Source organism: Carassius carassius, chromosome 20, assembly GCF_963082965.1.
Source record: "Carassius carassius chromosome 20, fCarCar2.1, whole genome shotgun sequence".
Lineage (NCBI taxonomy): Eukaryota > Metazoa > Chordata > Actinopteri > Cypriniformes > Cyprinidae > Carassius > Carassius carassius.
In genome coordinates, this window is record NC_081774.1 from 27,026,082 (window position 1) to 27,044,018 (window position 17,937).

At 36.0% G+C, this 17,937-nt stretch overlaps 1 protein-coding gene across 1 annotated transcript in view; it reads right to left on the reverse strand.

The window, feature by feature from the left end:
- Positions 1 to 7,237: 7,237 nt before the first annotated feature.
- The window catches only part of LOC132096753 (divergent protein kinase domain 2A-like), a 29,035-nt gene continuing 18,335 nt past the window's right edge, over positions 7,238 to 17,937 (reverse strand). Inside the window, exons 2-3 of the mRNA XM_059502342.1 lie at positions 17,192 to 17,495; positions 7,238 to 9,593 (exon numbers count right to left, since the gene is read on the reverse strand). Of these exons, the coding sequence (XP_059358325.1) occupies positions 9,253 to 9,593; positions 17,192 to 17,495 (645 nt within the window). The 3' untranslated portion in view covers positions 7,238 to 9,252. The remainder of the gene's footprint in view (positions 9,594 to 17,191; positions 17,496 to 17,937) is intronic.

Genomic DNA, 17,937 nt, shown 5'->3' on the forward strand with positions numbered 1-17,937 from the left:
GTACAATATAGGCAACATTTTGTTATTCAGCTCCAGTCAGTTTAATGTTGATTCAGTCCAGATCAATACCAGTTTTGATGTAGTAAGATTCAGCTATAACGCAATTCTGAAGAAAAATCATAGTGCCAACACCCAGCTTAATCTTAATCTGTGTTCTCATTGTGTCAGTCAATGTCAATAAATTATTAAAAGTGTCTTTCAGACTCCAACTAAGCAAGCCAGAAGGCGACCGTGGCAAGCAACCCAAACTCCATCAGGTGAAAGAAATGAAAAAAAAAAAAAAAAAAACCTTAGGAGAAACCAGGTTAGGGAAATGAACTCGATGTGATATTGATCGAGGTAATCATGGCAGTATTAAGTGGGAAGGAAGAGTTGCATTCTGTCCAGCAGGTCAAAAATGAACGTCCTTTTTGATAAAACAGCATTTTGGTCCTGGCTCAACATGTTCATAGCTGGCTGTACGGATCTGTGCCGAGGGCTTGTCTGGATGCCAAGGTCTTCGCTATGGGGTTTTGTTAAGTCACCAAGGTCTTTGTTGAAATAGCACATATCAACATTATATTTTACATTATATCACACACAGATAAAACTGAATTCTTAGTGATGTCAATCAAATCAGGCATAATGCATCATTAGGTCATTAATGTTTGTGTCAATGTCTCTGATCACATGTACATGGAAAAAGGCAGCATACACATTCTGCTTAATATCTTCTTTTGCATTCCATGAACGAAAAAGCACAATACAAGTTTAGAGTGACATTATAAAGAGTGAACTATATTTTTAGTCAGTGATTTCTGCCTTTAAATAAAACTAAGAATTTTTTAAGAGTGTGGTTAAGGACAAGAGCAATGTGAAAGAAGCGAACAACACTGTCCTGCAGTGTTGTGTTATTTGTGCCAGTAATAGAGATGGATAGCAGAGGGGTCAGTGTGTAGTTCTTCACACACACAAACACACACACACGCACAAACACTCAGAGCTGTAATCATGAGGCCGACACAGCTCTAAAAGTCCCCCAGGGGGGTGTGGATGGTGTTCTTTTTTTTTTTCTTCTTCTGCTCAGGTCAATAGTAATCACATCCTATGTGTGTTCTGTGGGGTGGTCATGTGGGCAGTGAGAGTAATGGGGGCACAGCTGTTCAGATGCCCTGCTGTGTTGGTTTTCCAAGCACTCTCTGTTTTTCTAACCTCAGTGCCTGTGGCCATCTCACAGGGCCACACTGACAGAAAAGACTGCAGCTCTGTTCAAAAACATAGTGAGCTGCCTGCATATGTACCATTTTAAGATACCATAGATGTAATGCAGATGAAAAGCTTGTTTCAAATGCTAGACAACAGTTACATTATGCTGCCAATCTTATTACCAAATTCATAAAACTGCAGAATTATAATGCAGGAACATACAAGGTGATGAAAAAAATTTTGATTATAAAATAACTAGTTAATTACTGAAAGCTAGCAATTAAATAATAATAAATATAAATAATAATAATTCCCCAAAATTGTCTGATATGTATATTTAGGTAAAGGGTTAGTTCACCCAAAAATGTTCTGTCATTAATTACTCACCCTTATCTTCCGGAACATAAATTAAGATATTTTTGATGAAATCCGAGAGCTTTCTGATCCTCCATAGACAGCAATGTAACTGACATGTTCATGACCCAGAAACATAGTAAGGAAATTGTTAAAATAGTCCATGTGACATCAGTGGTTAAACCATTTTTATGAAGCTACAAGAATACTTTTTGTGCCCAAAGAAAAAAAATGGGAAAAAAAAAAACGCCTTCATTCAACAATTTCTTTTCTTCAATGTGAGTCTTAGGCAACATTCACACTGCAGGGCTTAATGCTCAATTCCGATTTTTTTGAAAAAATTCGACTTTTTTGCAAGGCCATTCACATTTCCAATTAAATGCGACCTTTTGTGATCTCCTGTGTGAACGTGAAATGACCCAGAAGTGATCCGCATGCGCAGAAGAGTACTCAACGCTCAACGACGTCACTCGTTGTTTGCGGAAGTAGCTAAACATGGATGTCATAACAACAGTGTAGTCAACAGCGGAGCTCGTTTTAGCAATATTAAAGTTATTTAAGCAGCATCGTCCGCCATGGTTGTTGTTTATCTTCTCATTCCCACCTACTTCAATGCAGAATTATGACGTTTGTCAGCGTATCAATGACGTACGGGTCGGATACATGTGACCTGGCCGTTCAGACGGAGGTCACGTTTCAAAAGATCGGATACGTATCGGATTCAGGACCACATAACCCAAGTGGCCTGGGTCGCATTTGAAAAGATCGGATCTGTGTCGTTCAGACTGTCATGAAAAGATCAGATACAGGTCGCATAGGGGCAAAAAAATCGGAATTAGGTCGTTTCAGCCTGCAGTGTGAACATAGCCTTAGAAAAATATAAAGTCAAGATGGAGAACTGTTATAAAAATGCTTATAGTTCATAAAATACTAAAAAAATCATCAGTAAAACTTGCTTAAAATGATTAGACATTGACAATTTAACCTCCAAAATTGCATATCATATACACACACACATATAATTAGCTCATAGAATATTACAAATCCAAGATGGTGGACGAAATGTGGATTATAAATATACACACAAAGAGCTTTTAAAGTAATTAAAAACATTTTATTATTTAACTCTTTATTTTAACCCCCAAAACATAAATTATCACTAAAATTAAAACAATTTAAAAATGACAATTTTACCTCAAAAACTGTTTCCTACGTATATCTATTATCAAAATTTTTATAATTCGGGTTTTATATTGCTCACTAACCTAAATATACACGGCGAATTATTTGGGACTCGAATATTTGTTTATTTATAATCCTATATTTTTTTTTAATAAAAACGATAGTGAATCATCCTATAATTCATCCAATATTGAAAACTAGGTACTGAATATTTCACCCCAGAATTGTGTGTGCTACATATATTTAGTTCACTTAAAATTTAAATCAAAGGAGAAATTGTTGATTATAAATACAGTTTGTTTAATATTGAAAACTTTGAATGAAATTAAATTAGTTTCAAATCATTAAAAATGTACTATTTTACCTCAGAATTATTTATCCATCCATTTCACAAGCCTGTCACAAGCCCATTTATATTGATATAAATGGTTTAAAATTATTATTTTTTTAAATAAATAAAACCCACAATATATATTATCTCACATCACCAACTTTAATGCCTGTGTAAAGTGTCCAAATCAGTTATTTCTGAGTTTATATTTCTCTTACTGCAGGACGCTCTCACAGATGGCAGCTGTATCCTATAGCTACAGTTTAGAAAGAGCTTGTGTGTTCTGATTTGTACGGTGCCCAGGAGGTGCCAAAGTCAGTTTTCTTAGTTTTGTCGTGGCCACATGGTATCATGTCAGAGTGGAAAGCTTATTTATTCTGCTTTCAGATGATGAATAAATCTCAATTTCGAACAATTGACACTTAAGACTGATTTTGTGGTCCAGGGTCACATATGTCACGGCAACAAGATATTAATTAGCGGGAACGTCATATTATGTTGTAGCCTAGAGATGTTATGTTGAGGGAACGACATCCATTTCTCGCGGCTACTAGTTTAATGCGTAAACAAACCTGCGTGACCATAGCAACCCGGGATTATCAGAGATTTATTCATTAATATTTTATTTTGAATTAAGAAATTATTATATTAAGCATATGCCTTGGCTACCGGACTTTATTGCGTGTGATAGTCAGCATTCAAATGAAGTTTATCATGAATAAATGTTACATAAAGTGCATTATATAAAATAGGCCTCCTTTTTATCCATCCTACAGTCTTGTAAGTCCATTAACTGATCATTTTTTCCCTGTGATATTTGTATATTATTATTATTGGACTATTATTATTGGTTATATTTTATATTCGTTTATATTCATTTGTTGCTTCATTTTGATCTCTTTATTTAACGTTCTAAATACTTTTGTAAATAATAGCCTACTGTAAATGCTAGACATGCCGATCAAGCTTTGATTATGCTGACTGGAATTTATGCTGGAATGCAGTTTACATTTAACATATATCTAATTTTATTTCGGCTAATTAATAGACATGCTCATTTATCGTTTATCTGGCAATTATGCCAATAAATTTTGACGTGATGTGATGATAAATTATTGTGTTGTGTTTTCATTTACAAATTAAACTACGTGAATGAATAATTCCTCAATGAAACACTATAGTATTATAATTATGGTCTATTAATTAGCCAAAATAAAATGAAATATATGTTAAATTTAAACTGCATTCCAGCTAAAATTCCAACCGACATTATCAAAGATTTCTTGGCATGTCGAGATAATCCTGGGTTGCTATCGTCATGCAGGTTTGTTTACGCATTAAACTCGTGGCCACAATATAATATGACATTCCCACTAATTAATATCTTGTGGCCACGACATATTATCACGTTCCCACGAGTTATGCCGTGGCCATGACAAAACTAAGTGAACTGTCCATTTCATCTCCCGGGCACCATAGGCTTGAGCTCCCAGCTGACAGACAGTAGATATAGAGCAGCTTATGGTGTTGTTGGTTCTGTCAGGTCAGGTGCTTGTCATTTAGAGCTCGATTGTTTTATCTTTGTTTTCACTCAGTTTCTCATCCCCGCTCAGAGGAAAGGCAGCACCGTTCCCCTCCAGAAGCTGCTTATTTGCTTCTTTCCTGCTGTCCCTATTTACAGTGAAATATAGCTGTAACATCTGTGCTTACAGTTCAAATTTCAGAAAACCACAACCATGTGGTTCTTCAGAGTAGATGCTGACATTTGTGATGTGATGTTTTTGTCTGCATAATCAGCAACAAAGTGGCCGCAATGTGCAAAAGTTTCCCGTTGAGACTAAAGAACATTAGTCGCAGCTGTAAATTTGCCACTTCCAAATTGATTCATGAAGTTCACTCTGTAAACCTGACCAAACATCCAGCTAATGAAACAGTTTATACAACCCCACACAGCTGGACAGTCCTCTGGCCACAACGTGCAGATGTGTTCAAATTTAGGGTCTGAACAACCATTCTCTGAAGCAATATATTATCCAGTGCATAAATACATAGACATGTAACGCCAAACCTCAAAGGCTCTAATTTGATTTTAGAATAAACAAAGGCTCAAATCTGATCTGTTCTTTATATGAAGTTGTCATAAATCCATTTTTCCATTGTGACTGAAGTTGCAGTCAACAGTAACTCCAGTCTCAACAACCTGAAATGCTTCAGTTTGCATTGGCAAAGGCTTTTCTTCACCATCAGATAAAAATAAAGACTCCAGAATGTTTTAAACGACTGTACATTGAGGTCATGACCAGTATCTTGACCTGTGCATCTGCTCACTGTCATGTCAATGAAATAATGATGGCTTCTGAACTTCTGGACATTAAGGAGCCCACACATGACTAACCAAGGCTACTGTATGTAACAAGATCATGTCTAAAAGGAAACTTCTTCTCTTCCTCTCTGCTTCTTTCTGCAACTAAAGAAATGTCAGAACCTCATCTGTCCTAAAAAGCTCTGCATCAGGCAGGCACAGGCTGGTAATATATAAAAACTGTAGTTCTGAGCAAAGTCAGAAATTAGGAGCTCGCAGTCAAAATGCTATCAAAAAGGAATTTATATTTAAAATATTTACAATTATTATTATATTATTATAGTGGAATTATACCCCCCCCCCCCCCATTTTTTTATTAATGTTTATTGAAGAAGTGTCCATTAAACTGATCAAACGTGATATATATATATATATATATATATATATATATATATATATATATAAATTACTAAACTGCATAATTGTTTTCAATAGTCATTTTTCAATTATTTAAAGTTTTCAGCACTAAACAAATTAGGTTTATAATTATTATTTTGTACCCCATCTTGAATTTAAATTTTTTACAGAGCTAAAATCATACAATACTGAAAACTACAATAAAACTGTCAACTTCCACAAAAATATGAAGCTGTACAGCTGTTTTTAATAGGCAGTTTTTGATCATTTTACAAAAAAAATTCACAATAGCTATTGTATTAAATATTAAGCTGCACAACTTTTTTTCCAACACTGATAATGATAAAATAATAATATCAATAATAATGTGCCTTTAAGGATCATGTGACACTGAAGTAATGACTTTTTCTGATCAAAATATATTAAAATAGAAAAGATTTAAAATAGTAAAAATATTATAATATTTCACAATATTACTGTCTTGATACATTTCAGACTGGAAATGCAGCTTTGTTAGCATAAGAAATATTTTAAAACATACAAAAATCTCACTGACCCCAAACGTTAGAATGGTAACGCACGTCTTGTATATTATAATATGCACATGATTTTAAGTAATAGCCATGTTTATTAAGATTAAACATCCCTTTAAGCATGTGACAGGACAAGTAATACACTTTTTATGGCTTAAAAAAAAATCCCTTTAAAATCACAAAATAATGGCTTCTAAAAAAAGGTTTCGAATTAAAACATTTCTGAAACGGGTACTCGTGTACTTTTTCCACTTCCTGAAACCATTTAGGAAGCCTGAAACTTTTTGCTTGTCTGCAGTTTGGCTCGATTTAGCCTGGAGTTTATGAAACAAGTGAATAATATTAATGGTTTCGGACCGTCTTTTTTACCTTCAATTTTTTCATCTCCACTAGATTTGGAGAACTGTCAGAGCGGAGCGGTGCTGACTCCGTATTCTCTAATCCTTGCCATGGGTTTTGCAACCAGAGGAAGAAATCTATATTTAGATGCCATGGGTGAATGTGTTTAACTTTAGCTCAGAGTCGCTCCATTCATCACAGGAACACATTCAAAGGAGGGCAAACCTTGAAGCCAGCTCCAGGCCCTGGTTTTAATGACTTCTGTGGTCAACCAAAAGGCAAAGACTTTATATTTATTTACAGTGTATTGGCCTACAAAAATAACATTTTGCCTGACAATCCTTGAAAAAGGACTGAAAAAAAAAGGTTCATGTTCTGTTCAGTTTGTCAAGTCTTCACACACTTCTCTCTCCTGCACAGGATATGTGTGTTGGCTTCATTCCATATGAAACCATATGGAGGTTTTCACTCACACACACACACACCTGAAGATATTTTATTACCACAGGAAACAAATTGATGCAGCCTTAAATTGAATTGTTGCCATAATCAAATCTCATAATGGATTCAGTACTGCTGATTCAATAAAGAAAATTTAGAGCAGGTAAGTATAGATATACTTTAATATAATTTTATATTCTCATCCAGTCGAAAATACAACTTTTGAATGAAAGGCACAGTATGACCAGACTTTTCCTTAGTCTCAAAACAAACACATACAGAAAGCAGACTTTTCTTACAGAATAAAACATATTTTAACAGAAACAGCGGATTTCAAAAGTTGGAATGCCTACAAATCAATATGAATTTTTTTAAATCACATTTTTAAAGTGATAATTCATTAGGCTCTATCAACTCCTAATATTGCTTATTACAAACATGGAAAGTGGCACATGAGTAACATTGTTAGGGGGGAAAGAAGAACATTAATATATGCACACAAAATATTAAAGGACACAAAATTGATAAGAGGGGAAATATTAAAGGGTCTACAATGAAAAACTATGATCTGACAATGTAGTGCAACTTGTCGCTGTAAACAATGCAAGTGTAAGTGAAGGAGACGGTATGTCATGGTTGCCGGCATATGAGAAATTAAAACTGAATTGGTCCAAAAAGAAGAAAGAAAGAAAAAAAAAAAACACTAACAGGCTCATGAATACAGAAACAGGACAAATAAGAGCTTTATTGTGGTTTCCCTTTTGAACAATCTTGGTCAAAGCATTGCTAACAGAACAAAACGAACCACGCAACAGTGACAATATTCTTTGGTATTTTTATTCTTGCATACGTTGTTTCAAATCCATTTTGTTCTCCTTTTCGTATCTTCATTTCAGGGTTGTTTTTTTTAAGTCAAGTCATCCAACTATCCATAACTGGCACTGACTGCCACTTTAACAAAAAGCATCAACATCTCACCAAAATGGTTCATTGTAACAGGAAACGATTAAATTTCCCTTCGATAAGAGGCATAATCTGACCAAGCACACTTACAAATTCACTTAAGACTTTACTCCCCATTGCAAAGAAACCAGGTGGTTCATTGAATATATAGAGACTAAAATAAAACACAAATGGATGAATCTCAAAGCTTGTCAAGAACATGTCCTAGTGATATTTCACCCAAAAATCTAATTTTCCCTAAAGAAAATGAATACAGTTTTAAATTCATATTCATAAAAAATATTTAATTATACTGCTTTAAATTTATGCTGACTTTAAATCTTTTTAACAGCATTTTACTCTTTTGGTATAAAAAAAGAAAAAAAACAAACAATTATACACAAACAAAACTAAAAAATAAATAAAAATACAAAAAAAAAAAAAAAAACAAAGCAAAAAAGACAACAAACATCAACAACAAAAAAAGAGAACACAAGATAAAAAGAAATACAGGACACACAACAAAACAAAACAAGAAAACAAACATCTTAAACATCTTGGCATTATAATATGCAAAACAAACACCAGTTTATTTTTGCAAGATGCTTCTAAAACAATGATATTCTGGGCCAAAACAGGAACACATTATATTCAAAATATTTTTTGCTTCTTTCTTTATTTGTTTCATTTTGGATTAAAAAATGACCTGGACATGTTTTTGTTAAGAGTCACTCAAACATAAACAAAGCTCCCTGTGTCACTTCAGTTATAAGCCCCTGCTCACGGTGCACCTACAGCACCCAATTTTTTAATTAATTAGAAACCGTATTACAGGATCCTAATCAGAATCAGTAATAGCAGCAAGGTTATTCAATGAAGCATCAGATATTACAATCGACTCTCTCTCTCTCTCTCTCTCTCACACACACACACACACACACACACACACACACACACACACACACACGCGTGTGATCACAGCAGTTTGAGCCTGTATTCTGCTGATTTTCACACGACCCTTTAATCCATGTTCATGTGCAAACTTCTTTAATTAGCCCCGGACAGGACTGGAGCCAATGTTGGCATGATTGATAGCGGCAACCAAATAGCGACTCCCCTGAAGGTGAACGAATGTGTTCCAGAATCTTGTAACACATTTGTAAAAGTACTTCAGAGGTCTTTTTTGAGTGGGGGGTGGGGGTACAGAACGTCCCCTGTTCTGGACACTACCTGTTAGTATTGCTCAGCTGTGTGAGTTGTGTCAGGAACTCCCGCAGTTCTTTAGCTGCCTGGAAGCGACCGTACTGTTTCTGAGGCCGGGTGCACTCGTCCAGCAGGGCCGTGAGGCGGCCATCTTTGACCACGTCGGCAGGGGGGTCATGGAGGAGACCACCCGTGGTGCCACGCCAGGTGGCGAATCTGGAGAGCAGGTTTTGACAGATAGCATAGTAGTTGTGGTCCACGGTGACTCGAGAGCAGAGGATATCCTTGGAGAAGGAGAGACAGGCCTCTTTGTCGCATTCCTCATAGCGGCTCTCGTACCACACGTCATAGTTCTCTGGTTTATCTGAGTGGATTACAGAAAATACAAATATAAGATATGCCAAAACAATAGAAGAGAAGAAACCACAAAAATCAACATGAAACTGCATTTGCAGCTCATGTTTCTGGGTGAAAATGGATATTCGATAATACTAAAGGTTGAAGTTAGGACTCTGTAACTCCAATTTACAGTATAACACACAATGCCATTGAATTAAGCAAATTTTAGATGAATAAGTCAAAAGTAGGGCTGTATGTTTAATTCACGATGTGGACTTGTGTTTATGAATATTAAAGTGCAAAAAGACAGCTATTTAAATATTAAGTCTGCTTTTTTTGTGTGATTGATTAGCACAGTCTTCTACACAAACACAAGCAATGCTTGTGGTGTTTTCAGCATCTGCCGTCTCACTGTATGAGGACCTGAACACAAGAACTTCATTCATCTCCAGAGCTGCTCAGAAGGTAGATCCAGAAGCTCAAAGGTCTTAATGACAGCCCATCAAAACATTTAGGTTTAACTTCAAGAAAATGTGACAAGAAAAATATTACTATATATCACACAAATATAACACTATTGCCATCAGAATGTACTTGAAGTAATAGTAACAAAATTTTCTCTACATATATATATATATATATATTTATTTATTTATTTATATATATTTATTTATTTCTTAAGGAATATCGAAATTTTAAAATGTTGATATTCAAAATGTTAAAAGTCAACCACAGTACAAAAAAAATAATAATTTGATTAAAATGTGGAAGATTTTTCTTCATTTAATTAACACCTTTTTTGATAAGTTTGTTTTACATCCACCCAAAAAAAAGGCAACAAAATTTCAGATTTTCTTTTGTGAAAAATTTCATAGGGCATTAAAATGATAAATTATTAAAGTTTGACATATTCAGTTGATTAGACATAGCAGCTCCCTGATGCACGCAGTTTCTATACAGTATAATTACTCAATGATATAACTGTGAGAGAAAGTACTGAAATATCTCGTATCTATTCCGCATATATATCATTTTATTGGGATGTAGCCGGATTGCTGGGGGTATGGAGGGGAGGGATCACGATGCCGGCTAAACATTGTGATGTCTATCAGCCATCAGCGATATCGGCCCAACCTTACTAAACAAGCAATTTTTGTTAAACATGTAACAAAGTGTTGTAAAACAGTGTTTCCATAAACTTTTAATGAAATGTTTTAACAACCATTTAATGAAGTGTTGTTAAATGTATCATGATTTAAATAAATTGATTAATACAATTTCATTTAACAATTCAAATGGAACTGTATAATAATAACTGTAAAATTTTACAAAAGAAAACAGATTTTTAAATTGTTGTATTTTGATCAAATAATCACAGCCTTGGTCAGCATATATAGTTTTTTTTTTTTTAAGGAAAAACTAATGATAAAGATATGAAATAATGGTAGTGTGCAAATGATTTAGGATTTCTAATCAGGCACTGAACAGAGTACTTTTTTATTAAGATTGCTTTGGGGTTCTAGAGAGACTGAACTCAGCAATTGAACTGAACGTTTTTCTTATTGCATGCAGTAGCAAGTAGTCTACAGTAGATTGTATTACAATGTAAACTGGCATTTAATTCTTCTTAATAAAACATAGAAAAGATTTCATTATTTAAAACAGTCTAAAACAATGCCTATTTGGCTATTGGTCAAAAAATAAGACCAGGAACATGTATTAGGAGAAAAACTAGGATCAATTTCATGTTTACATTCAACACAAGTTCACTATCCTTTGCAGAAGCAATGATTGCATTTCTTGTCTAGTTCTCTTCTGTGTTTCACAACATGCCTAGCTTCAGTCAGCTGACTTTTATTCAATACGACCTAATCCTTATTCCACTGGCTCTTCCTTTTAAAAACAACTTGCTGTTGGATTCTGTATACCAGACAACATAAAAAGCTCTTTATCATCGCTCTCTTACACCTTACGTCGCTTTCTTGTAGCATTTCAATTTTCTTCAAAAAGCACATCCTACACTAAAATGGAACAATGATCTACAGAATAAAAACACTGACATGATTCAGCTCTTCACTGCGATAAGACATAAGAAATTCTTCTGAAAGCAGGTGCAGTTTTTCTCTATCCACCCATTTTAATGCTGAACAAATCAATAAAGCCGAGGATCCTGCAGAAATAGACTGGGCTGTGACATTTACTCATCAGCAAAAGTATATTAAGTCATAAAGCGCCTTAAAGAGTTGGGGAACTGCTGTCTTGGTCATTTGACACAGCTCAATATCACGCCAATAACTAATTAGAGAAAATGAAGTCACCGTGCTGCCAATCACTCTCGTGGGAGCCAATTATGAGATCCGCAGGAAGTAATGTGCCACAGCCAATCAGAACACACGCTGGCTTCGGTGTTTTTCTCATCCAGAGTTTTATGGAGGAACTGCACAAAATATTGTTTAAGAACTTATGGAAATCTGAAATTAAAAGGACAGTACATTTATCCACCTGACACTTATATGGAACAAAAAAGAACCCCACTGACTTTCAACAGATGAAACAATCTTCAAAATATCTTTCTTTTTTGTTTCGCAGAAGAAACTCTTTCAGGTTTGGAACAACATGAGGGTGAGTAAATAATGACTACATTCGTTTTGGATGAACTGCTCAGCCACAGAATATAACTAGAACTAAATGGGTAACATTGTAACAACGTAGTTACAGAAGCTAATGTTAACAAATTAAACCTTATTGTAAAGTGTTACCACTAAATATTGTTTAACTAATGTAGTTATAGTAACTATAACTAATGTTAAAAGCATAGTTCACACAAAAATGAAAATTCTGTCATTAATTACTCACGCTCAAGCAGTTCCAAACCTGCGAGACATTCGTTCATCTTCGGGACAAGATTTAAGAAATTTTTTGATGGATTCCGAGAGCTCTCTGACCCTCTATAGACAGCAAGGATCCTAACACGATCAAGGCTCAGAAACTTAGCAAGGAGATTGTTAAAATAATCCATGTGACATCAGTGGTTCAACCGTAATTTTACCAAGCTATGAGAATACTTTTTGTGTGCAATGAAAACAAAAATAACGAGTTTATTCATATAGCACCATTTGGGAGAGTTTCACATACGTAAACAATGTATGCAACGTATGTACATATGGATCCACTGTTTACGTTGTTTTCACTTTGATCTGAATAATTTTATACTATCCAAAATGGCACTATAGGGTGACGAGGAGGAGACGAATTGTTGAATAAATTATTTTATTTTAGTTTTCTTTGCACACAAAAAGTATTATCGTAGTTTCTTAAAGTTACGGTTGAACCACTGATGGATTATTTTAACAATCTCCTTGCTATTATTCCTAGCCTTGATCGGGTTAGGATCCTTGCTGTCTATGGAGGATCAGAGAGCTCTCAAAGGGCATTAAAAAATATCTCAATTAGTGTTCTGAAGATGAACAAAGGTCTTACTGGTTTGGAATCGACATGAGGGGGGAGTAATTAATGACAGAATTTTCATTTTTGGGTGAATTATCTTAGCTTGATGAAAAATGAAAATGAAATCTTATTTTACAGTCATGGCCAAAAGTTTTGGCAGTGAAATAAATTTTGTGTTCTGCATAGTTTGCTGCTTCAATATTTTCCATGTTTCTATGGTATATTGAAAAACAATGATAAACATAATACGTTTTAAAGGTTTTTATTGGCAAAAAAATATGAGTCCATATTTACAGTGGTGACCCTTGTTCTTCATAACCTCTGCAGTTCGCTCTTGTATGCTGGATATTAGCATCTGGGCCAAATCCTGACTGATGGCCTTCCATTCTTGCCTGATTAGGTCTTGGAGTTGATCACAATTTGTGGGCTTCTGCTTGTCCACTCGCCTTTTGAGGACTAACCACAGGTTCTATATGGATTCTAGATCGGGAGAGTATCCTGGTCACGGATCCAAAATTTCAATGTAATGATCTTTGAGCCACTTCTTTATAACTCTTGCTTTGTGGCATGGTGCTCCATCATGCTGGAAAATGCATGCATCATCACCAAATTGCTCATGAGTCGTTAGAAGAAGTCGCTCTCACAGGATGTTTTGATACCATTCTTTATTCATTGCTGTGTTTTTGGGCAGAACTATGAGAGAGCCCACTCCCTCGGTTGAAAACCAATACGACACATGAATTGTCTCAGGATGCTTCACTGTTGACAACACAGGACTCATGGTAGCGTTCACCTTTTCTTCTCCGAACGGTCCATTTTCCAGATGTCCCAAACAGTCGGAAGGGAGCTTCATCAGAGAAAATAACTTTGCACCAGTCTTCTGCGGTCCAGTCCTTGTGCTTCCTGCAGCATTTCAGTCTGTCCTTGATGTTTTTCTTTGAGAGAAGTGGCTTCTCTGCTGATCTTCTTGACACCAGGCCGTTGTCCTAAAGTCTTGGCCTCACTGTGCGTGCAGATGCTCTCACAATGACCTGCTGCCGTTCCTGAGCAAGCTCTTCATTTGTGGTAACACGATTCTGTAGCTGACTCCTCAGGAAGAGACGGTCATGGTGCTTGGTGGACACTCTGGGACGTCCTGAAGACTTCTTCACTGCACTCTCTCCTTGAAGTTCTTGATAATCTGGTTAATGGTTCTTTCAGGTGCAGTATTTTCCTTGCATGTGAGGCCATTTTGATGCAAACAATGAAGGCTGCACATGTTTTTTGGAGGTAACCATTGCTAAGAGGAACCCAATGATTGGAATTGTTTCTTCCCTGCTTTTATAGCAATCAGTCTGCTCTGACAATCTTTTTAGTATGACAGTGATTTTACCTGACTAGTACTCATTCACACTTTCACATTTGCTGCAGACATGATTAGTCAATTAATGTTTGCTGGTCATTTTGGGTCAGGATCAAAAAGCAGTTTTTTTTTTTTGTGTGTGTGTGTCTGCGTGTGAGAGAGAAAAGTTCAGTTTTTTGGCCAATGAAGCTTTTAGCAGTTTTTTTAAAATGCATCTGATTGACAAACAATGTGAATGAACACCACAACAGCGTAAACAGCAAACTTTACAAAACACAAAATTTGTCTCTGCAAAAACTTTCGGCTATGTCTGTAGAAAGTGTTACCATTAAATGTTATTAAATCAACTAAAATTGCCAACAGATATTTGCAAAAAAAAAACATCTCCTGTGAATAAAAATCATTTCTGTATCCATGAATGCCAATCATTAAAAGGTTCGCATTTTTAATTAATGCACTGAGATATAAGCAGAATTAATTAAATTTAAAAGATGAATAACAGCCCATCTATCCAATGCCCACTGCAAAAACACTTCCAACCTTGATGCCCACACATGTCCAGTGAAGTGGTTTGACATTAGCACACATCAGAATAGAAAGTCAATAAAAAAAGCTTGTGTTATCTAACATTTCAGAAAGACCCATCTGCAAACAAAGACGCACATACGAGCTCCATTCAGATAAACGCTGGAAGGCTGAAGCAAATAGCCATTGTTATGTAGCACACATGCTCCAAGTTCATCCGCCAGCCCAGTCTTGCCTCTCTGGATGGCAGATCCACTGGCACGAATAGATGGGCCAAGCACTGCACCCATCCATGCCAACTCACTACTGCCCAGAATCAAAAGTGCAGCTTTGGGCCTTGTTCATCTGTTACAACGCAAACACTTCGATAGCAACATTCCTAGCAGAATCGATATTTTAACAATTCTGTTCCTGCGTTTCTCTGTATTATTCAGGCATGTGATCAGCTAGAGACAAAAAAAGAAGGAAAATCTGACCACGTCCCAATCCACGCCCCAATACTTATTATTAAAAATATATTTTAGCACATTATAAGATTGATCTTATATTGTAAAAATGCATACTGTCCTGTAAAAATATAATAATCATGACAACAATATAATAATATATTATAATAAAGTACTATAATATATTAAAGTACATAGAACCCCTCCTTTCTATGAGCCTGCTCTGCTCTGATTGGTCAGATGGCCCTGTCTGTTGTGATTGGTCTACCACGTACAGCGCATGTCGGATATGATATGCTCATTGCCATAGTTCCCCATTTTGAACGTTTGATAGAAAATATAAACATCTATTATTTACAAATAAACAGGGTACTAAGCCATCTTTCAAGAGTAAGCGTTTAGTGAACTCCCAGAGAGGATTTTTTTTTTTTTTTTAACTCAACGAAATTAGAGAAGCAGTCTTCAGTAAAATGACGTGTTTGTGGTCGGGGTCAAGTTGTTTGCTGCCAGCCATTGTAGAGCACAGGCGGGAATTATGCAAATGTGATACCCCATGATGTGTAGCCATCACGGTAGTGGGATTCGAATTACTAACAACTCATCTAGGCTGTAGAGAGTCAATTCTTTAATTTGGGAGACAATAACTTTATCGTTACAACTTTGCAGATCTTTTACATTCACATACGGCTACATTACACACTGCATGAAAGGCAATATTGGAAATGGCATAATAGGGACACTTTAAGTAGCATACATAAAGAATGTAAATGGTAAATAAATAAATAACAGCAAGTTCACTATAACCACTACAAAGTGGGCTGAAATATCATCATCTGAAATAACTATTGTTGTTGATTATTGCTCTTGATATTGTAACAGCCTAATTATTAAATGTTTTGGGTTTGGGGAAACAACATTATATTCCTATATATTCCTAAAAAAGCTAAGAACTTTTCATGAATTACTTTATTACTTTTTATGCATTAGAGCATCAAGACTTTACATTGCTTATTTTAATAACATGAAAAACCAAACGTCATTTAAACTGGGAATAAAGCGAGGAAAGTATGCTCTCCATCACTGAAGCATGACTTAAGTCAGGCACGAGTTATGTACTCATGCAATAACTCGTGTTATGATCACTGAAGCGGTCTACACTGCAAAATGAATCTCTTGCACTGCCATCTGCACTTGTTTGTGATGGGAGAATTTGTGCAAGTACAGATTCAGAATTCAGTCAGTTTCAGCAGTGACTCATCTTGACACCTCTGATTGGTCACTGCCTTCATAAGCTCAACAGAAATGTGCGTGACTGGTTATATTGAAAACTGCAAAAAATGTTAACAGAAATCTGATGCAATCTGATCTAAATCTAATGTTACACTTTACATTCATTTTCACATTTCATTTAAATCATGACAGCCATAATTTAAACTTTTTGCACCCTTATATTTGCTCCCATTAATTTCTGAAACAGAAAAGAAAAAGCCGTCGGTGCTTTTCATTTGTAAAGTTCTTAAAAGTCCAAAAAAAGAAACAGCTATGAGACTTTAATTACAAATCTGAGAGCGTGGGAAGCCCATGCGGGTTTCCACCTGGTCTGTGAGACTGTGATAATTCTTCCTGAAAGTCCTGAAAAACATTTATTTTGATGGGGAATGCAAAGTACAGAAACAAACAGGCCTAAAAAAACAGGTGCTCCAGCCCATCCAAGGGAAAACTGAAAGTGGGTCAGAACGTATGAAAGTAGAAAAAAAAAACCCAACAACAACACACCGTCTAACCTGGATAACAGTTTCCTGTGCAATTTATTAATGCTGTAAAGCAAGAGCATGGAGATACTGGAATGAAGTTATTACTTACTCTGCTTAATCAGTCTCTTGTCTGCCACTATGATGTTTTCTGCATCGACGACGATGACTTTTCCGTCACGAGGCCCGACTGCAAAGTTGTCGAAGCTCACGTCTAGGAGGTAAAGGGCAAAGTCAAAGTCGTTGTTCGTCAGCTGCTCGGCGATGTCCATCAGCTGCTTGGCCAGATCCACTCTTTTCTCCCATGGTGCATTGTAGAAGCTCCAGAGCTCTTCGCCCACGTAATTCACTGCCACCATCCGGCCGCAGGCCCCCAGGTATTTGGCGAACGGCCAGCCCTCATCGGAGGGAAAACTCTGCAGAGATGAAACACGAGGAGAGTCAAGGTGAGAGAAGTTCTTCATTCACACACACCACGTCCTCTCAAATCTGGAGCAAAAAATGCCAATTAAGACACAGACAAAATGCACAATAACTAGCAAAGTAGCTGTACCAAACTTTTCTTAAGTGCTGCGGATATTCAATAGCCCCATTTCCAATTCGAGTCATTAAATATGGATGAGTGAACATTAAACTTTAATCTTAGAAATTCAAATAATTTAGAGGACAAAACACAGCATTCGGTAACCAGTCCGAGCCTCCAACATCTGGCCTCTGTGGTCTGAGCTGGAGCGGCTGAATCATGCAATGAAGGGGACGTTTCCTGCTCTTCATGACACAGGCATGGTTTCTTTTGGACTTCGGCAAAGCAAATCGGTCATATAAATAACATTTCACCGGCTTACAGTCTTAAATGTC